The 22,546-nt window shown below is 38.1% G+C and overlaps 2 protein-coding genes across 9 annotated transcripts in view; one reads left to right on the top strand and one right to left on the bottom strand.

Moving 5' to 3' along the window:
• The first annotated feature begins 2,151 nt into the window (after nt 1-2,151).
• PACRGL (parkin coregulated like) lies at nt 2,152-21,483 on the top strand. Of its 5 annotated transcripts, none has more exons than XM_007187622.2 (10): nt 2,152-2,294; nt 6,056-6,123; nt 6,239-6,393; nt 8,761-8,828; nt 9,582-9,672; nt 12,433-12,567; nt 13,042-13,149; nt 16,717-16,797; nt 19,438-19,534; nt 20,537-21,483. In XM_007187622.2, exons 1-9 carry the CDS (start codon nt 2,215-2,217, stop codon nt 19,492-19,494), a joined length of 843 nt encoding a protein of 280 aa, XP_007187684.2. In that variant the 5' UTR covers nt 2,152-2,214; the 3' UTR covers nt 19,495-19,534; nt 20,537-21,483. The 5 variants fall into 5 exon arrangements, with proteins under 5 accessions (XP_007187684.2, XP_007187683.2, XP_007187682.2 ...); XM_007187621.2 differs by having other exon boundaries at nt 20,333-21,483; XM_007187620.3 differs by lacking the exon at nt 20,537-21,483 and having other exon boundaries at nt 19,438-20,200.
• The window catches only part of KCNIP4 (potassium voltage-gated channel interacting protein 4), a 526,085-nt gene continuing 525,021 nt past the window's right edge, over nt 21,483-22,546 (bottom strand). For 3 of the 4 annotated variants that reach the window (XM_007187624.2, XM_057547214.1, XM_057547215.1), the window contains exon 8: nt 22,265-22,353. In XM_007187624.2, the coding sequence (XP_007187686.1) occupies nt 22,306-22,353 (48 nt within the window). In that variant the 3' untranslated portion in view covers nt 22,265-22,305. Of the gene's footprint in view, nt 22,354-22,546 lie in introns of all 4 variants that reach the window. The other variant, XM_057547213.1, reaches the window with a different exon arrangement.

Below are 22,546 nucleotides of genomic sequence, written 5' to 3'. Positions count from 1 at the left end.
AGCTCACTACCAGCTCTCTGTTTCTCACACACTGCATGCTCTCTCTGGAGCGCCTCATCTACTCCTATAGCCTCACTTACTTGTGTATATGAGACAGGCTGGGACCTGGCGCCTGGGACCCTTTGCTGCAGTGCTTGCACCTGGACAAATGTCTCCTCCAGCAACAAAATACAAAGAAACTGTAAGGGACTAAAAATAACTGCACGTATGCACAGTTGGGGCAAAGTATGGACAACAAGATACAAAAAGACCAAAAACCCACACAGCACCAACCAGGGGGGGATGGGCAGACCACCTAAACCACCCCTGCCCCTAACAGACCCACCCCTTACCTTCACCCTGTGTAAGGAACAAGTTCACTCCCCTCAGGGAGTGAGCAAGGGAAACCATTACTTGTTCTGCTCCCTCCTGCTGCAGGAGGAACCCTAACAAAGACTTGCGTGAATTTCTTGTCTGGCCTCATCAATTTCTATTGATTAAGGAGGCCAAGAACCCTGGTCGGTAACGTATGTGCTGATGACTTTAAAATCCACAGCTCACCCAGCTCTTGCCCCTCCACTCTAGATGGGCATATCTGTCTTCTGGGCAACTACACCTGGATGTCTCACAGCCTTCTCAAATTACTATGTCCAAGAAAGTATCCACCATTTACTGCATAATATCCAGAGCAAGTCACAAAGCCAGTGGACCTGTTTTTTCTGTTGTTGTTGTTGTTTGTTTTTTAATTTTTCTAAAATGAAGTAGAAAGTCTTACAAGAACCCTGTTATGTTGAGGAAATTAAGGCTAAGAGGGGTTAAATGACTTGCAGAAGACCTCACAGCTGAGAAGCAAAGGAGCTGGGTTTCCAACCTACACAGCCTAACTTCAGAACATGTGCTCTTCACTGCTCTGCAGTATTGAACACGGATTATTCTTACTCTCCAGGCAGAGGGGCTAAAAGGTCATGAGCTAGGTGCTGCCAAGTCTGCCATTGTAGATGCTAGGAGTGAAGAAGGGGAGAAGGTGATACAAGAAGTCTTGGAGAAGCTGGAGAAGAGAGATTATAAGGTGATAATAGCTAAGAAATAGGATTTTTTTTTCCTTAAAAAATTACTTAAACGTGCATTGGGCTAGATATTGGGGATAGAAAAGTAATGGAGACAATTTCAGTCTAGTGGAGAAGATAGGTAAATACAGTATAATGAAATTTAGAAGTTAAGATAGACTTGTATGCAAGGTTCACAGAACATTAGAGAAATTAGATACGCATAAAATTCATTCATTCATTGCATTTATTTAGAGTATTTCCTGAGTCCCCACTGTATTGTGCTAGAAGCTGGAGAAACAAAATGGAAAAAGGTACAGTCCTTGTCCTGAAGAAACTCACAGCCTAGTGAAGATGCTTCTGAGGCAGCAATTCAGGTACAAAGAATGGCGCTACAAGGGCAGGGAAGGATTACACTGCCTGCAGCGTTCAGACAATGCCAGCTGTATAGTTAGCTATTACCTGAGCGAAACGTTAAGACCATGACTTGACAACAGAAGAGGCCACTAGAAAGGAACACAGTGGACAGGTCTGAAAGGGCTTGGGTTTTTTACTATGACAACCCAAACTGCTTTTGGTGCAATCGCCAGGGTACACGCATTTTCCTGCAGTATCCGTTTTATTAAAATAATCTGGAGTACAAAAACACACTTAAAAAAAAATATGGATGTATTATGCAGTTGACTGCAACAGCATATAGTAAGATATGACAGGAAGGAAATTCCACATATGGGCAGGCAGATGGCTCTCTCCGCAGAAGAGTCTGGGGCGGGAGTTCACGGTGGTCCTCAGCTCTCAGAGGGTTTAGGGCAAGATACTTGGAGAACATCGAGTTAAGAGTACGAGAGAAATGTACGAATTAAATACACGGACTGTGGAGAGGGTGCGGCGCAGGTACAAGGAACCTGTGCTCTCCTCTGCTCCTTGGCTCTATCGTTCCTAAAATACCCTCCACCAGGAGCCCCTTTGTCCCCGGAGACTGAGCTCCCAGCTCTCGAGCTTCCCTTCCAACACCCGGCGCCTCGTTGCCAGGGCAACCCTTTCCCGCCTGGCGCGCCTCTGCGACCTCCCTGCTATTGGCTTAGAGGACGCAGCGTGCGTCTGATGTCACTGCACGGCGCCGCGAGATCCGGGAATGCTGCGAAACCTCATTTCCCGGGTCCTCGGCGGCCGGTGGCTGGACCTGTAGATGTTGGCCCAGCGGGCGCTGGGCAAAAGCCCCACGTGGGGTGGCGGCTGGTGTGCAGATCGCGGCGGGAGAGAGGCGCGGTAGGAACGGGTCGTTGGAGCCGTGAGCCGCGCAGGTGCGGGAATCCGTGGTGCCGCCCGCATTCTCTCGGCGCAGGAGGCTTCCTCTCTGGCCTGTTGCTATGGCCGCCGGACCACGTTGCTAAGGAGCCTGGAGATGCTGAGCGCCAAGAGCTCGCCCTTCCTGGTCGGGCTTTGGCCGAGAGTTGCCTTGTCGGCCTTATATGAAACTGGCCGCCTATCCCCCACTCTCCCCGACCTTTTTAAAAAAACAACAAAAAAACTTTTTCTCCATTTTTGTCTCTCCATGTCCTCCTCATTTTCTAACTTTGACAACATCCCGGCTCTGAACTGGTCTTAGGTATTTGGCAATGTGTGGTGTTGGAGGCGGAGAGGCTAGGAAAATGGAAAGAAGATATTAAGACCCTTAATACTGGCTCTTTGGATTTACAGTACTTTATGGTGAAAAGGATTGGGATAGGTGAATATTGGGCTGTGTCGCTGTTCTTTGGAATTTGAAGGAGTTTTAGAGATGGAGCTCATCTTCTTTTGTGGGGCTTCTATTACACTTTTGGAACTTCCCAAACACCAGATTAGAGAGTAGGAAAAAAAAAAGTGGCCTCTGCCTCTGAGAATTTGCCAGATAGTTTAGTGCAGTGGTCTCAAAGCCAAGTGTGGGAAGAAAATGCATGTGGGAAAAGAAATAGGATTTATGAGTTGTCCAAAACAATGAAAAAAGAGTACGCTTTCCTGGCATTGACCCAGATGCCTATAATCCTTGTAGATGACCTGTAGCATCTAAGGAAACCTAAGGTAAAAATGAGGGGTCCACAGTGGGGCCCTCCTTGGTTTGTTTGCTCTCTGATTGCTGTGACATAGTTTAGGTGTTGGGGTTAAGTGGATTTATGGATTCTAGTGTCTATTTAGGATTTTTATATTGTTTTGTAAAAGATTGAGAGGTGTCCGTTGCAATATTTAGAACACAAAATAGTTCTTACTTTTTCACTTCCTCCCACCATTAGCCCTTTACATCACCCTCCACATGTTATTTAACCAAAAAGCACTCAAAAGAATTTAGTGTAAGATTAATTAAGCTTTTTTCCCTTTACAAACAGTTTATGCTCTGGGTTTGCTGTCAGTGGTATGCTGCGAGGTGGATATTATTTTTAAAAATTGAGTACACTTCATTTGTCTGTAAAGTAAAGGGTGATACTTTTAACAGTAACTGAAAAACTAATTGTTTTGGAAAGAAACTAACAGGGTGTTTTGGCAGTGGACCGAGAAATGTTTGCATCATTGTGTGTGTGTATGTTTTGATATTGTTGCTGAAAATTACATAATTGTATTACGCATAAAAACTGTCCTGTATACTTAAAACCTTTGGAAGCTCAATTTTCTAACACGTTTTTCAAGTGAAGAGTTTCAGTGACTTTTTGAACTTATTCAAAATATAACGTAGCACTTTTGTGTTAGTGCCTTACAGAAACAGCTGTTTGACATAAAAGGAGATAGAAATTGAGTCATTCTAACAACAACTTTTGCAGAATTGGAAGGTAATATTGAAAAATGTGCATCATGATTTGACACAGTGAACAATGCTATTTTTCTGTTTGTAAGTAGGTATCTTTGTGATGCATCTTTTTCAGATATGACAGCTATTACAATTTACAACCAGAAAAAAAAAACAAAACTGAACTTAAATCAGGTCTTCAAATTGATAGCACAAGTATTAAACCAAATTTTTCAAAAAGGAGAAAACATAATTTAGTTACATTGACCCCCACTATTATTAGTAATACTAATACTAAAAACATTTTGTACCATTATAAAGAAAATGACGATAGCTAAACTCATATAGTACTTCCTATGTGCCAACCACTTTTCCAAAGTCTTCATCTACTTTTAGAGTAGCTAGTTACTGTAATTATCCCCAGTTATAGGCTTGGGGAAACTCAAGTTTCCTTGACACAAATTTTTTTTTTATTAAACAGAAACTTAGGTCATATTGTTCCCCATCAGGAGTTCTCAAAACAGAGACCAGGTGCAACAGTAAATACTTGTTGAATAATCACTGAAGTGCAATATAAGGTTGACGTAATTAAAGCCTGCTTTAGCTTATCTTAGAATATTATCTGACAAATTTAATGAGCTAATTACCATATTTCTAGAAAATGCCTTAAGTGTGAATGTGAAGTGTAATATTGGGAAGTAACTCATCTGCTGGTAGTAGGATGAGAAAATTAGATCAGTGTATTAAATCAAGAAAGTTGAAATTTAAAATTATTCTGTGTACAGAAATAATCTTACATTTAGTTTATCTTTACAAGGTACTTTGGTCACATCGTATTTGAAATTTTTGGGGGCTGAATGTTATTACATGGAGCTTTGTCCTCCTTGTGAAGATTTCTAATTTGTCAAGTAAATTAAAATAATCTCATGTTAGTACTCATTTAAGAAGGCATCAGCATTTATCCTGAAGAAGAGAAAACCAAGGAGTTATGATCCATGTCCTCAAATATTTGAAAAGCTGTCATTTGGAAGTGGAAGAAGACTTCACCTGTGTTGCCTTAAGAGACGATCTTACAGATCTTTTAGAAAAATAATTATATTAAAGACTTAAAGTGGGAAGTGCTCGAATGGAAGAATAATTGGAGTGTCATATAAGTGGGGGAATGGAGTAATCAAATAGAAATAAGAAGAAGGAAGCAGTGCATAAATCAGAGTGCTATGGATGTGGACATTTGAGAAACTGAAGATCAGGAAAGGCTGCATGACACTTGGGATTGGAGCTAGACCTAGAAATACCAGCAGGCAGTTGAGTGTATGAGTCTGAGTGTTGTGGTGGAAGATTCCTTGAAATAATTTGATTAGGCAGGAAATCAAGGACTATGAATTAGAGTCCTCCCATTAGCAGAAAAGAGGGAATTGTGAAAGAGGGAGAAGTGAACAACCATTCACTGGATAAGCAACTTTATATATTATTTAACTTTCAGTAGCAGCCTTGATAGGTTTGTATTATCTCCCCCATTTTCATAGGTCAAGAAGTCAAGGCTCAGAGAGATTAAATAATCTGCTTAAATTCTTAAACATATAATTGGTAGAGATGAGATGCAGACCCAGATCTGGGCCCAAAGCTCCTTCTGCCTTGTCACACCACACTGATCACATCTGTAGGGCTGAGTGTAGGAAACGGAAGAAAAGGAGACAACAATGATCCTAAATTTTTCAGCCGGGGGACCAGAAAACTGGTTGTACCTTGAATTAACAAGAGGTTCATAACTTCAGTGTGATAACTTCAGTTTTGGTTACGTTCAGTTTAGGGAACTTATGGTACATTTAGTAGGAGAGTTCATTTTGTCACTGGAAAAGTAGGACCTGTTACGCAGATGTTAACATTTGGAACTTTGGAAATATGGAGGCCAGAGAAGGTGAAGACAATATGGGATATGCCAACCACTTTTTCCAGAAATCTGGTCTGCATTTTCTGAATATAGCCAGAGGATTACAATTGAGTTTCTAAATGTATATTTTGACTGTTTGAATGGAAAACTGCATATTTTTATACATCTTACTTTCTTACAGATGGTTTTTAGTTTACTGTTATCGATATTGAAGTTGATATAATTTCATATTTTCTTATTGGGCTTTCAGGTATTTTGTTCCATACCATACCTTTTTTGTGGTTCTTTTACTGTATTTCCTACTCTGTTCTGTTTGGTCTTTATATTGTTAATGAATCCTCCTCCCCAAAAAAGTTGAAATCAAGTTTCATCTATCTGCAGGAGTAAAAGAGAAGCAATGCAGAAATCCGAGTGCCATAGAAGTGTACAGTTAAGAAACAGAGTGACAGGTACAGAATGTTGCTTTTAAATGAAGAGGTAAATTTTGTTAATGACACATTCTGTTATACTGATGGATGCAGGATGAGCTTTCACCTCTTCCTTGTTGATTTCTGTTTTTTCCAGATAACTGTGATCAAAGGACATCATCAAGTGTACAAATAAAACATAGGACTGCAGTTCAACAAAGGAAATCCTCCTCGTCAACCAGTTCTCCAGAATCTGCAAGAAAACTTCATCCTCGACCAAGTGATAAACTTAACCCTAAAACAATTAACCCTGTAGGTACAAAAGAGATTCCTGACTCAGTAGATTTCCAAAGTAATAGACATTTTATTGAGCCATTCTGAATGCTATCCCAAGTTCTTTTGTTTGTTAGTTTTAAGCTAGTGGTGAAGGAAGGCATATGGTAATCATGATGAAGAATGGAGATAATGATGTGAGCGTGGAAGTGAGACGGTGTAAAGTAAAAACTAGCTTTGGTATATCCTATCACATTCATGGATGAGTATTGTGGAGTATAAAATAAATTGCATATCAGCTTTCTTTGTTTTTTCTTTACTATGGTTATTGTACTTCCTAATATCAATGAATAAACTTGTATTCAATTGCCATAGGATGAATTACATGCTTCTATAGTTGCATAAAGTCTCTGACCGTTTGTCTATCATCTATAAATGAGCTCCACTAGAATTCTTAACTACAGTCCTAGTTTTCTTTTGCCTTCTCACAGCAATTTAATCACATTTAGCGAACATAAGATTCATGTACATAAAAGTGCGTAATTGTAAGTTTCTAGATCAGTTTGTCCAAAAAGTGAACACATTTGTGCTCCAACACCAGATGGTGTCTGGCCCAGCCTTACATAGGGCAAGATGATAATGGTTTCAGCCTTTAAAGGGGATTATGAGAGTGGCTGAGACATGGACTTTGATGGCAGGTAAAATACGGCAGATACTTAAGTAAGGATACAGTGAACTATCCAAGGGCAGAAGGAGATTTTCTGACTTTATAAAAGGAAAATGGAAAATAGTTTAAGCTTCTGTGTTCCTTCACTTCTTTCTGTAATTTGCAGTGTCAAGGAAATCAAACACGTGAAAAATGCCCTGATATCTCTGTGCTCTTGCTTCCTTTTCTCATATTTCATTGAGGGAGTTTATGGTGACACTTCAATTTTCTTCCTTTCTTTAAAGAAAAACTTTAGTAATATTTAGTGGCTCTAGTCTAAATTTTATTAAAAATTAAGGAAAGCTTTGGGAAATAATTTAACGATTTGACTTGAGAATAGGGTATATTAGAAAAGACCATGTCTAAGATATGTAAAAACTCCTGATCCAAAGCAAATCGGTTGGAAGTCGGGATAGTGGTTACCTTTGGGAGAAAAGGTGGTAAGGGGTTGGAAAGAGGCACCGGTAACATTCAGGTTTTCCACCTGAGTGTTGGTACACAGGTGTATTCACTTTTTGAGAATTCACTGATCTATGCACAGTTTTTAAGACTTATATTTTTCTTAGCAGGAATTATAATTAGATAAATGAAACATTAGTATTGCTGTGAATTGTCACACAGAACATAGATTGAGCTTTGTAAATTAATCTTTTATTATAATATTATGTTTTAATGAAATGTCATTTAGGTATTTTTACTTAAAACATACGTGTTTTTCCAGAGGAAAAAGGGTTCGTTCTAAACTTAGACTTTTACGTACATTTTAAAATTACTGAATGTGACTTTAAAAAGTTTTTTTAGCTAGTTGTATCTTTAAAATAGGTTAGTAAGTTTATATTTTGTAATTTAGACAGCTATGTTTCATTTGATTATGTTCAGAGTACCATGTGGTAAAATATTTACTTGCTGTGCCTAAATTCTTAAGCCTCTGACCACTTATATTGAAATTATGTATGCTGCGATTGTTTAACTGTTGTGATTGATCATCTTTTAAATTGTCTTTGAGAGTGCATATAGAATTAATTTAGTCATAAAATAATTATATAGCAAAACTGAAAGTTGTGAAGTTATGTATCTAAGCAGACACATCCGGGCATGTGTTTGTGAGAGTCTTGCTCTGTCTTCAACTCTGTCACTCCTGTTCATCCCAAGCCTTTGATTTTTATTGAAGCACAAAACCAGATTGGAGAAATTACAGGTTCTCTGACCATCCAAGACCGTCCATATTTGAGTGGAGGAGAAGTAGGAGATGTGTGGGAGGTTGAAAACACATTATACTTTCCCTGTACACCTTTTCTCCATTTAGTCCTCACTTTGAAAGGTCCCAGTGGGGAAGGGGTGGAAAGATGTTATTATCTTTATCGTATTTGTTTATAGTATTTATATTTAAAAATATTTATCTATAGTATATTTATTTTATATATGGTTTCAGCTACCTTCAAGCCTTCTGAAACAGGTTAAGGGTAAAAGGAAATATACAAAATGCATTTGTGGTTGTGGTTTCAGTATTGAGAGGATTGATCATTTTTCTTAGCCATTTTTCTGAGTAGAATGATGTTGTACTTGATGTGAGCGTGGTGGCTTGAAAGTCAGGGTGTCCATCTGCCTTTGACCGACCGCAGCAGGATTGAAGTTGATTAGGTATCACAAAGTGGAGGTGATAGTAATATTTATTGTATTCTTGTCATTTTTTATTTCAGTTTGGTGAACAGTCACGAGCCCCTTCTGCATTTGCAGCTATTTACTCTAAGGGAGGTGTTCCTTGCAGGTAAAATCAGTATAAGTTATAATTGACCATATTATTCAAAATAATTGAGAAAAATCAATACAGTTTTCATTTTAAAGTTTGAAAGTTTTATTTACTAGGGGGGTTGAAATAATGGTGACTTATTCATACTTTGGCTGTTGGATTGGTATAGATCCTGGGACATTGTTGAAGAAAATCATTTTAATTCCAAAATAGAATTACTGATAGATCTACAGTAAACCACCAAATAATTTAAGAAATTGAATGAACCAGTTTCGAAAACAATTTAAGCATTCATAGGCTTGGGCAAATTTCAAATAAATAATCCTTTTTTGTTCGTGAACTGGAAGTTGACAATTTAATGAAATTGTTTCATTATTTTTTTAATTATACTTCAAAAATCAAAGATTTACAATTTTATTTATTGAAATTATATTTCTTAATGAGTAATATAGCTGTTTTTGTTTACTTTTGATGCAGTTCTTGTAGCCGTCTTGGGTAGAGATCAAAACTATTTTAAAGCAAACAATGCAGGTTACTAATAGAGTGATACCATTTTAAGATTTCGCTACCAAGAAACATTAATTTCTTCTAAGTATAACCAGTTTTAGCCTGTTATAGATGATAGAAAATTTTGTTTTCATTGTGGAAAGAATAATCAAAACATTCTTTTTGTTGTTCTAAAGTTAAAGAAATGTAGTTTTTAGTGGTATTTTCAGATTTGAAGGGCTAGGAGTGAAAAATAAGCTCAGGAAGCATTCTTTTATATTTTAGATTGGTCCATGGTTCAGTAAAACACAGGCTACAGTGGGAGTGTCCTCCTGAAAAGCTTCCATTTGATCCTCTTCTTATTACTTTAGCTGAGGTAAATACTCTATCTTTCCTAAATGTTTATGGAAAACAAATTTTTTAAATTGTGTTAAATGTTATTTTGTAACTCATCAGTAAATACTTTTGAAATAAAAGCCAAACAACAGTATTAAAGCACCACATTCTCTTAGGAACTAATTATGATTGGTATATGTTTATTAAACTGTTTAAACAGTTTAATAAACATGAAATTAATCGGCACAGGTATTTGTAGATAAGTGGATAAAATATTCATATTTAATTTAAAAAAAAGTTCTTGGAATCAAATTGAGTTAGTCAAATCAGGAGAATATCACTGGTTTGAACTTATATTGCATCAGATAACAATTACTGGTTGGTCTGTCTTTATAGAAGCAGGCACCTTTAATATGATATGTTTCTTAGGGAACTGATATTACCTACCTAATGTTCTTTGGGAGAATTCTCTGGGCCATTGCCTGCTGGTACATTTTAAGTAGAATATCATGGAGATGGTTTTTGTAGAGGATTTTAGAAAAACTTCTGATAGATTCCTTTATATTATTTAACATTTGTGTCAGGAAAACAGTTGGCATAGTATTAACTTGAAGAGAGTCAGTGATATCTCCTGTGAATTTTATTATTTATAAATGTATAGAGTTAGAGCCAGAAGTTGAGAAGTGAATTAACCAGTTGTACTTAACCTTTGAGATACTTGTCTTCTTTAAGAGTTAAGGATCATTTTTGTTGTTGTTGATGTTAAGAAAGACAGCAAGAGCTTCGATGGTATTAATCTGAATAGGCAGTGCCTGTAGGATAAGTCATACAATAATAAGTAATCTAAATAAAATGTGACACAGAAAAAACTCAAGCTTCTTTTCTTCATTTAAAGAAACATTTGCTTTTCCTGTAAAACTAGTGGGGAGGGCCAGGTGGTGGCAAAACAGAAAAGTAGATGATTGTGCTGATGGAGGTTTCTTAATTATAGTGAATCCTTAGAATTTCTAGTTCCTCCTTTAGTTTGCCAAGTATACTTACTCTTTTAAATGGACATAACAGTTACTACTGAAGACTGCCGAATTTTCTTAGGTCTCAGCTTTTCTTAATTTGTACCTCAGCTTGCAGAAGGTATTTTGGTGTAATAAACAGTGTATTTTTATGGGTAGCCTATTTTGAAATTAAATTTTAATCAGTCTCTTAAACTTGGTATTGAAAACTAAAGATGTTCTAATATTTCATTAGTTCTTTTTTAAACTTTTTATATATGGTAACAAACAATTTTTTAGATGAATCAAAACTATAGTGATACCTTTGAAAACATACTCTAGCTAATCACAAGGAATGGGGAGTGCTTTAACTTGGGGAGTCCCCAAAGGGACTCTGAGTTTAGTTTAGACCTCATAAAGTCAGTCTTTTAAATACCCCGTTTTCCAAACACCAGTGCTTTTATTTCTGTACTGGGTAAACTCCACTCATTGAATAATGGGGAAGTAGTGACAGAACCACCACTATTTAAATCCATTTCATCTCTTGACCTGAGATTCCTCATCTCTAAAATGAAAAGGATAGGGGTGCTCCTAAGACCATAGAACCTGTGTTCCAAAATGGTGCTGGTGTTCTTGGCGTCATAGTTTTCAAAAGCATGACAGCATCTAGGAGAAGAAGTGTTTCATCACCGTTTAGAAGCAGATAGTTTGGTCTCAAGGACAAATTGTTTGAAAATTAGTATTTTTAGGCCTGACCCTGCAGCTGGTTATAGTTATTCCAGATAATAATTAGTCAAACTGAGGGAATGTTGCCATTGCTTTCTTTCTTTTTTTTTTTTTTAACATCTTTATTGGAGTATAATTGCTTTACAGTGGTGTGTTAGTTTGTGCTGTATAACAAAGCGAATCAGCTATACATAAACATATATCCCCATATCTCCTCCCTCTTGCGTCTCCCTCCCACCCTCCCTATCCCACCCCTCTAGGTTTCTTTCTTTGTTTTATCTTTTCAAAAAAGGTACCTATTTTATCCTGACTCAAAGTGATCAGTTAAATCAAAAGACTACTGTCTAATTGTTCCTAATGCATTTGGGGTGAAAGGCATAGTGAGAAATGATTTACACTGTTTTTTTTTTTTCATATATTTGTTTGACATTCTGATGTTAAAAATGGCGTTTGATATCTTACAATGCATTTTAAACATAGTATAAGGTTTGTCTTAGTATTTAAATATGAAGAAAATATAATATTTTAGAAAGTCATTAAACAAGTTGCAAAATCACCTTTAAGATAAGGGGTCCAGTAATTTTGCATTCATAAAGTGGAGTTTATTAACATACATTTTAGACTAATTTGCTCTGATTTCAGGCAGTGTTTGGGAGTATATACAACACGGTTTTAGTGTCCTAGTGAGATTTTTTTCCTTCTCTTTCTTTTTATTTCTTTCCTCTCCCTCCCGTCCCCCTTCCTCTTTTATCTCTGTTTTCTTTTTTCCTTTGTTTTCTTTTTCTTTATTTCTTTTACTTTACCTTGCTTCTCCTTTGATTTTTCCTGTTCCTTTTATTTTTTTCTTATTCTTTTTCTTTTCCTTTCCTTCTTTTCTTGGTTAGAGATCCCTCCTGTCTCATGTATGTCCTGTGTTCCACAATTTCTTAGTTTAATTGAAATTGTAATTACTGAAATTATATTTCACAAAGAGGAAAACAATAATAATAAAATTTGATTTTTACTTACACAAGTGAGGATTAATTTTTTTGGTATTAGCATCACTAAATGGGTAGTAAATCATGTTTTTGTCTTTGTTTTGGCAGGGTCTGAGAGAGACTAAGCATCCATACCCCTTTGTGTCAAAGGAGGGTTTTAGAGAATTACTTTTGGTCACAGGTGCTCTTGAAAAAGCTGTGCCTTTGCTTCCTAGACTGATTCCTGTGCTGAAGGCAGCTCTGGTATGTCCTTTATTCCTTTTGAATTTCTGTGGTACATTTAGAATATTTTATGTCTTTTTTTCTTTCAAATTATATGCAAATTTGTTCTTTGCCTGTGATTTTGATGTGTGTGCAGAATTAGGCCACTGTTATTCAGGGCCAGGTGATCACTTACTGGAAGACACCTTGGGAGGATGTACTAAAGGTAAAAAGGGACATCTTGAGTAATTAGAGAAAATAATGAACCTCAAATCAGTCTTTCTGTAGGCTACAACATATTTTAATTAATGTTTTAGTCAAGCCAAATTTGGTTTTTGCTTCTAGATGTCCTGCAGTAAAGGTTATGTTTTAAATTCTGGGTTTGGCTGATTATCTTCTAGGACTGAATGTTCAATCTCTTTTTCTCTACCTGCTTGCCCCTTCTCCTTACCCGTCCTTCCTTTTGCCCTCTTTCTGTCCCTGCCTGTGCACCACTAACCACCCAACCCTCCCCAGGTCCACTTGGATGATGAAGTGTTTGAAAGAGGATTGAATGCTCTGGTACAGTTAAGTGTCGTTGTTGGCCCTTCTCTAAATGACCATCTGAAACATCTGCTTACAAGTGTAAGTACTGAAAAGATTAGAGACGGATTGTGTATATGTATCTCTTCCTGATGTAATGGCTTCAAAGTAATCATTAAAATGATTCAAAACGTTAAGAAAACCTTATCATCCCTAACCAAAAAATATAGACGTCAGACCTAGTTGTTCATAAAATATTTTTACTAGTGGACATGGAAAGCATCTACATGAGCAACTTTAGAGTTGTAATCGAAGTGAGCAGAAGTTGAATGAACAAAAATTAATGAACAGTGTGAGGACTTCATGCCTATGTGGATTGGCTATGAATTATAAGCAGGGCTTATACGTATTCTTGTGGAATTCGATATTGCCAAAGTGATGTTTTTCATCTTTTTTCTTTTTCTTTGTTTCACATTGTAAGTTTTTTAGTGAGTCTCTGGCATTCAGGATGAGGCATTTTCCTGTTAGGAGTAGTTTAACCATACCACAAACTTATATTGGGGTACTCTGCAGTTCAAGAGGTCCCCAAGACCACCCTTAGGTTGAACAATTTGCTGAAAGGACTCATGGAACTCAGAGAAGCTGTTATTCAGTGTGCAGTTTATTACAGTGAAAGGATACAGATTGAAGTCGGCCAAGGGAGGAGGTGCATGGAGCAGGGCTGAGAGAGACCAGGTGTGGAGCTTCCAGTTGTCCGCTCCCAGTGGAGCTGTGTGGCCAGTGCTTGCATTTTCCAGCAGTGACGTCTGGCATGATGCATGGAGTACTGCCAGCACGAGAAGCTCACCTGAGCCTGGGTGTCCAGGGTTCTCATTAGAAGTTTGTCACATGGCATCACGGCCTGCCTGCCTGGTTGACCTTGGTCTCCAGCCTCTAGAAGTTGAGCTGATACCTTGTGACCCGAGGCCCCCACTTAAATCACTTTTGTTAGCATTGACTATCTGGTGTGGCCCAAGGCCGCAGGTAAACAAAGACACTCTTATCTGGAAGGACCTTCCAGGAGCTTCAAGGTTTCCATCCAGGAGCCAGGGGCAAGGACCAAACCTTTCTTTAGGCAGAGTTAATCCTTTACTGCACCCACTGAAAGAAAGATTAAAGTCCTGGCTGGGATAAGCTGTAGCTAGGATTTCTCTGCATTGCATCCTTCTGTAGTTCAGAGCAGAGACATCTATGTTGATCATAGTTCCACTTTTTTCTTGGACCCATCCACCTGACAGATCCTAGAAGTGTATTTTTTCTTCTTATTCTGCAGATAGACTAATACACCCTAGGAACCACCTGACTAAGCCTATGGAAAGAAGGGGTGGTGGTGAAAGTAGGGGTGCTGTGGTTAGAAGTGGTAGGAGGTAGAGTCTCACCATGGGTCTGGTGGGGAGAAGACAGAGTGAGACCAGCCTCTCAAACGTTAACATACGGGGAGCCTCGGGACAGAGGGAGGAGAATCCTGGCAGACACTTGCTTGTCACCCTCAGGCCAGCGGGCTGGGTGTGGCTGACTAGCTGCAGGAACGTCAGGGTAACATGTAGAGCTGCTCATTGTAGATTGATCGCTTCGTTCAGACATTCAGCGGCTCAACATGAATCTGCTGCTCTCTGCCCTCCCGTTTTGTGTCAGGCGTCATGTGAGGCACAGGGAATATAATGCTGAACAAAACCAGATATGCCCCTGTCCTTGTGGAGGCTGGGTTTTGTTTGTGGGAGAAATAAGTAGCAAGGGCATCCTCTGAGAGAATTAGGGTGAGGTGAAGAGGAAGCGACGTGGAGAGAAAAGGATCCTTCCCCCAGCTGGAAGCTGAGCTTCCGAAACAGCCTCCCATTCCTGCCCAGTGTGGCGGAGGGAGAAGACCAGATCAACGGTTGAACTATTTCTTTTCTTTTTAAGGGACAGTAGCATTAATCTTCAGTCAGTCACATTCCTCCCCACAGCTCTGCTTTTCCTAAGACAAGGGCTGAAAGGACCTCTTCCCTTCCTGGGGTGGCAACACTCTGGGGACACCTAGCTACCACACTGGCCTTCACACCGCAGTGGGATTCCACAGAGGAGAGATCCTTGGAAACAGGACAGGTGGAGGTTTGTCCCTGGTCTGTTAGCTACATACCATGAGGACCAGTGAGGCGCTAGATGCTCCCTCCTTCCCTCCCCTCCCCTCATCCACCACCCCCTTCAGCCAGAAAGGCTCCACTTTCATGTCTCATGAACTTCTACATTAGACGTTTATTTGAAGAAAGGACTCTTCTTCTAGAAAAAGAATTTCAAAACCAGTTACTGAACCTATATACAACTGATTTTCTTCATATGTGAAATAAGTTGTATCCTTTCTGAGCTTCAACTCTGGAGACTGTCCACTGACCCTAGGACAGCAATCTTCAAAGTTGAAGGAAGAAAGAAAGAAGTCACCTGGGAATCTTGCTAAAAGTGCAGAACCTGGGCCTTTGTCCTGAGATTCTGATAAAGCAATTTATGGGGTGGGACCAAGAATCTGTACTTTGTAAGTGGGCATCTGTGGTGATTCTGGTGGTGGTGGTTCATTGTTCGTCCTGCACTCCCCTGCCCGAGAACATGGTCTCGAAGAAAGCAAACTTAAGATCTATAAGAGGTGCCTTTTCTGTTCATCCCCAGGATGTTGCTAAGCCCTGCCTGTCCTCTCTTTTAGAGTTGCTTTTCTCACATTTTTTTATCTTTCTGGGAGTCTCTTCTGACCCTCCCTAACCTTTGATGACCTGCTGAAAGGACCTGTTACTCAGTGCTCAGTGGTGGGAAGTATGCTAGGGTTACTCACAGATCTGGGAAGAGGAAGAACCAGAAACCTACTCTAGGACAGGGGCTTTATGTGTTTGATCAATGAGGAATTCTTGCCTGGGCTCCATTTTTATCCCCAGAAAGTGGAGCCATGCGCAAGTCCTGCTGTAGCTGAAATGTTTAGTTCTTTGGGTGAGTGTTGCAGTCACTTGGTGGGAGAACACAGTTATGAGTTGTGCTTGAGGGCCTGAATTGCACTGTTTCCCTCTTTGCTCTTGTTCTCGCTCACCTGTGCTCTCTCCCTTCTTAGCCAGAGCTCCACCTGTCCAAGGAGGCCCCTTCAGGACATAGCTGGGGGTGATAGGTGGTCTTGTGGTTTTTAGTCTGATTCTTTGCCTGCCACTGTTACTGAGTTATTCATGTAAATGCTCTGTTCTTTGTTGTCTCTTCCTTTTTTAACTGTAGGAAACACATGTGTTTTAGAAGCTTAGCTTTCCATCGTAGTCCTGCAGATGCTCTTGCAAATTACAGAATGGGAATGTATACAATTTCTTAGAAAACTTAACTCTGGAAAACTTACAGTATGCTAGTACTGTAGTAGGTTTTGTAGGGTTGGTATTGTTTCAAATAATAGAAATCCATTTTTTTAAACAAATACAGTGGTGTCTATTATATGTAAATTTTAATGAGATGTTTCCTAAAAGAAGCCTTGAAATCTAAAACAGATTAAGTGGGGTTTACGTACTTACTATACAGTAAAGACTCAATGGTATTATTTCTAATTGGCCTATTAGTGAAGTATTACTTATGTTTATAGTGAATAGTGTTACTTTTTCAAATCATTTTGTTCCCTTAATCTTATTTGAAAAGCTTTCCAGGAGACTAAGGGACAAGAAATTCAAAGAACCAATCACCACTGCATTACAGAAGCTGGAGCAGAATGGTGGAAGTGTAAGTGAACATTATTCCCCATAAATCATACTTTTAAAAAATTTCAATTGTACTATGAAATTGACTGCATAACATATATTATCTCACTTCAGGCTCAAGTAACCACGTGGAGTTGATATTATTATTCTCATTTTATAGCTCAGAGTTTCTGTCTTGCCTAGGTCACACAGTTTTGTTTTGTTTTGTTTTTCTTAATTGAAGTATAGTTGATTTACAACGTTGTGTTAGTTTCAGGTGTCCAGCACAGTGATTCAGTTATACATATATATATGTGTGTGTGTGTGTACATATTCTTTTTCAGATGCTTTTCCCTTATAGGTTATTGCAAAATATTGAGTATAGTTCCCTGTGCTATACAGTAGGTCACACAGTTTATAAGCATGAGGATTCAGACCCAGGTTAACGTAGGGCCTGTGCACTTCACCGTGCTTACCGTACCACACTCTGTGTAGTACAGCTGTACAGTTTTTTTATTTTGGTTGTATTTTGTATTTTGGATGTTTTTGCTTTGACCATTGGGAAGTTCAGAAAACAAAAGGATTAACTTAACTCATTGAAGAAAAAGTGTTATTTTTCCTTTCATTTGCCATCTTTTCTGTCCGAAAAATTTACAATCTGCCCATAATCGAAGATTGAAATGAGGTTCCCAGGTGGCTGCGTTGTTCTGTCTGGAAGGCATGTGTGCTCGCTCAAACATGCTCACGTGCACACAGAGGAATGATTCAGCTGACTAGTCTAACTTGCAAGAAGGTGCGGAGCCGTGGGGGATTTCATTACTGTCTGTGTGTTGTCAAATAACTGGGTTAATTGAATTTTCATCACTTGAAAGAAGTGTTCAAATAATCTAGTCTTGGAAATATTTCCATAATGCAGTAATTCCACCATGTTTTGGAGATTACATTTAATCAGGTCTTAATGATAGAGTTGCATGTGATTATCTTAACATTGTAGAACTTAGTTTCACTCTAGGTATTTGATTATAAAGAAAATTTGTGTGATCGATACAATCTTAAAACAGCAGATGTTTGAGTTTAAGCATTGCCTAAATTACTTAATTTGACCAATTTCAGTGACTTTTAAAACTGATTATATTCTTTTCATGATGAATGCCTAGAATAAAGTTTATGAGGAGGAAGTCAGTCCCTGGGCTACTAGATAATGAATTTCTTTGTTGTGTGTGGGTCTAGGCGGAGGGTTAGCCTCTGACACGTTGTTGAGATGTGCAGAATCATCCCGCAGTCAATCCAGTGTCCCTTTCCAGCAGAAAGGAGATTCTTCTTGCTTACAAATGTGTTGTTCTGAGAATTGGAATGCGAAATAATTTGCCCTTTCCTCTCTGTGAAATGCAAATAAACACATGCTAAATAACATGGCAAGGCTCTTCAATCTGAAACTCTCCCCAGATGGTTTTCACACATCCTGTGCTGGTATGGGACATGGGCGATTAGAAAGGGGTGGGCCCAGCAGGCTAGATTTCTTGGGGGTGTGTGTGGAGGAGGGGATAGTTTTTGAGTAAATACAGGTTAGAAATAGCACACTAGGATTTGGAGGGGGAACACAGAGGATGTAGGTGACCAATCCAAGGGTCCCAGTGATAGCTGGCAAGGAAGTTCTCTTATTGCCACTCAATCTCATTAGTTTTTAATCATGCTAATACAGAATTTAAAAATATTTTGAAGTTTTAAGGGCTATTAAGTATTGTTTATTCCCTCATACTTTTGCTCTTCTTTTTCCCCCTTCTAATGTCCTACATAATATTTTAGTAATAATTAATGTAATTGCAACAGGAAGTTTCAATCACATATCAAAGACTTCCCCTTGGCTTAATTATTATTGTGCTTGCTTTAGGTACTTTATAATCCATCATGAAATTAATGATGTTCTTTCCTTTCTAAAAACTTAAATGTTTACATCTTTCTCTTTCTTTAAATACTGGAGATGAGTCTTTATGAGAGATTCTTCTCAATATTATAGTTTCTCATTTCTTAGGGCTCACGTGTATCACAATGATGAAAAGACTCAACTTCTAGAGAAGCTAAAATATCAGTTACAGACAGCCAGTGTCATTTTCTTAGAACTAATCAGTTTGCTATCTGCCTTAAATTGAAATTGGTTCATTCTTAGACTGATTTAATTTTCTTTTTAAATGATACACACATTAGTCTTGAAAATGATACATACATATATGCATCCTGATCTTTATCTAGCAAGTAAGAACTTATTACATGAGAGGTACTCTACTGAGTATATTTTAGACATTAAACTCATTTAATCTTCGCTACATCCCTCAGAGGTGGATTTTCGTTGTTATCCCCCCGTAAAGAGCTAGAAACTGAGGTGCAGAGAAGTAATTAGCCCCAGATTTGACAGTGAAGCGACCAGCAGAAGCTGGATTCAAGCACTGGTAGTCTGCTTCCTAACGACTTTTCTAGTTAAATATCTTTAAACCACAAAAAGAGATGACGTATATTTTATTTAACTCAGAAAAAAAGTTCTGTTTCTCATTCCATCATTCTGCTCCTATCCCATTGTGTATGTTTGGAGTTTTGAACACTTTTTTAGGCATGCTCCTGCAAATGTAGTACCTCTAAGGGGAACCCTACATGATCCTAATGAGGCTAAATTTTTTTCTGTTGACAGGGAAGCCTTACCATCATCAAGTCTAAAATTCCAACCTATTGCTCCATATACTGCTGAAGAAAGAGCCCTGGTGACAGGTGTTAAACGCTGACCATGGGTATGCACGGAACCTTTTCAGAGTCACTTCACTTTATTCTTTTGTAAATCACAACCACCCTTCATTATTGCTGGCTTTAGAGGAGTATACACAATTCCACTGAATCATAGTACAAGTTATTCATTAAAAAAAAGAATGGTTAATGATGGAAAACTATTTAAAAAAAGTTCTATAATAGTACAATCTTGTGGGATTTATTTTTTCATACTTTTTATGGTTTGTGTGAGCAACAGTTATTTGGTTTACAGTGGATGTGTTTGTATATATTTTCTAGTGCCTTTTATATATAACATTTATACAGTTCGTGTGTAGCTGTGCACTTATTTTTAGACATTTTGCCATTTCCTGGGTTTTATATTTATCAAGTCTATGAAAATTTCAAATAGTGGACAAACATTTGTGAATTCACTGTTAATTATTGTTTGTAAATATGTATTTTATAATGTAGAATGCTTGGAAATAATTTTGAGTATTCTAGTTTAAGAAAAAAATTTTTAATGTGTAAGTTCTCTTATAAGTATGGTTGTTTATTACAAATCATTAAAACTACCTAAACTTTAGGTATTAATTGTATTTAAGTAAATGTTATTTTTGTATTTCATAGCCTGAAAATACTGATATTCAGTACGTGAAGATACTCAGAAATTAAAATCTTAAAAGTCTTACATGTATTCAGTGATTTTGTTGTGCTTGCTTATGTTTAACAATTAGTTCAGTTGAAAAAGCTTTTAAAGCATAATTTAAAAGTGTAGTTCTGAATGTTGATGTGATAGAAGCTGATTCTGGATCATTCTACAGAGAAAGGAGTCGAGGGAGAGAAACATCTGGGCAGGAAGAGAGCCGTTAGGGACCCGACTAGCCACACCAAATCCAAGGCTGACAGGATTCTGAAGGGCTGGAGATCAGGGGCAGCAATATTCTGTCCCAGAAGCCTCGGAGAACGCCCTTTCTTTGCTCCACCCTCAGGTACTCAGAGCGATCTCTTTGTAATTCTCATTTCAGATCCAATCTCACAGATGTAACTTAAAACACAAGGACTTTCTGAAGAGTATTAACAGCAGAAATGCTCCTTCTCCCTCAGAGCTCCTGTCATTCCTGGTCCCCTGTCTGGCACAGTCTCTCCTCAGGTGTCTACTCTTGTCACATCCTCAGGTCACATCAGCTCACATGCCTGCCTGCCCACTGGCCTTGCCCTGACTCCTCTTTCCTTGCACTTAGCTCCACCCAAAAACCGAGATCTCTACCGTTTAGAAAATGCCCTAAGAAAAATGTAATGTCTTTAATCTAGTAATTATAAAATTTATTGAAATAAAGACCTGTAACATAGACAGTAGAGTTATAAACAGTTTATTTGCTTTTATTTTTTCTTTTTGAAATACAAAATGTGCACATTGAATTTACACAAACACGTGATGGCCAAGTTCAGTGTACATGTATTGTACTACTCTTAATTTCTACACTGGTGATAGCAGGGCAGCTTTCAACATCCTATCTCTACACCAGAATAGATACCTGATTTATTGTTGCAAAGACAGTTGCAAATTTCCTCCTACTCTAGCCTCTTGGTCTCTGTGATATTTCTGCAAAACAGGGAAGGTGTGTGTATCTTTAGTAATATTGTGGCAACTTTACAATTTTGGCTTAAGGTCATTAAAAATAATCTGAATTATTGGAGTTTTATGATGAGCTAAATCATAATACAATCCAGATGAGTTGCTTAGCACTTATATTCCTTTTCTATTAAATTTTGGTATTATAGTTCTCGATATAATGGAATCACTGGTCCTTTCAAAGGGAATTCTGCTTGCTGTTTGTTCCTGGTAGGCATTAGGGTAGCAAAGGTTTCTTTGTTCCTGAATGGCATGTAATGTAAAGGTGCCATGAGGGAGTCGGGAAAGAGGATGGAATAGGCCTTGAATGCAGTTTAGGATTACTTGTTGCTAAGCATTGCCACGTACTGGATGACGGATGTCCTGACCCTTTGCTAAGCCTGTGGACATCCTCGCTTTGTTTCACACCTTCTCGGACTTCCGCTTAGTGACATAATAGTCAACCTGTAGGATTGAACAAATCCAAAATTACATACATCATGTAGGCCTTGGCTGTAATGTGTATTATGAAAAATTAAGAAATGCTTATTAAATAAGCTTTATTAGGCATATGCTGACATCTGGTGATAAACTGACTTGTTTCATGTTATAAAAAAATGTCAGGTAAATGAATGTCTTTAACAGAAGGAAGCAAATCCAGAGAAACTGGGACTATGTGTTTGTTTGTTTTTTTCCAATTGTAGTAATCTTGTTTTGTTTACTTAAAGTATAAATGGAATTACAGCATACAAACATGAAAACTAATATCTGGAAATTAAGTGCAGATGCCAGTATTTCAGAAAACCATTTAAAATCCTGGGGCTGAATATATACAAATGAATAGCAAAAAACACAGATATTTTAAAATCACCGATACTGTGAAAGCCTTAATAATCCCATGGCTAAAGAATCAATAAAACTATATGCCAGATCCTATTACTTTTGAATATTCACAGGGTATGAAATGACTTAGAACATCCCATGAACTCAGTGGCATTATGAAAAGGATGCAAATTTATAAATGGAAAACTCAAATCTTTTGGGGATTGCTTTATATTAAAACAAAGCTTGTTTGCATAATATGCCTCAGTGTAAAGCTGAGCAATCTATGCTAAAAGTGGTAGCTCCAACTTGTGTGATAGAATCGTTCACATTTGTCTGATTGAGGACGTATTCGACAAGTTAGATCACATTTTCGAAGAGCTGCATGGAGCGCATGATGTTTTCGTCCTGCAAGGGAGAAAACGTGGAATTAAGTTCACCGTATCTGCAAAGGAAAGTGCACTGTTTGGCCTCTAAGTACTGCCTCCCTCCACCAACGCCTATGCCAAATGTTCAGATACTAGGGGTCTGCAAATGTAAATACTCTTCTACCCATTTTCCACACAGGTAAGTATGGAGAGCCCATTTTATGTTTTGTTGA

The sequence above is a fragment of the Balaenoptera acutorostrata genome, chromosome 5 (genome assembly GCF_949987535.1).
Source record: "Balaenoptera acutorostrata chromosome 5, mBalAcu1.1, whole genome shotgun sequence".
Lineage (NCBI taxonomy): Eukaryota > Metazoa > Chordata > Mammalia > Artiodactyla > Balaenopteridae > Balaenoptera > Balaenoptera acutorostrata.
This window is presented reverse-complemented; position numbering and strand designations above follow the sequence as displayed.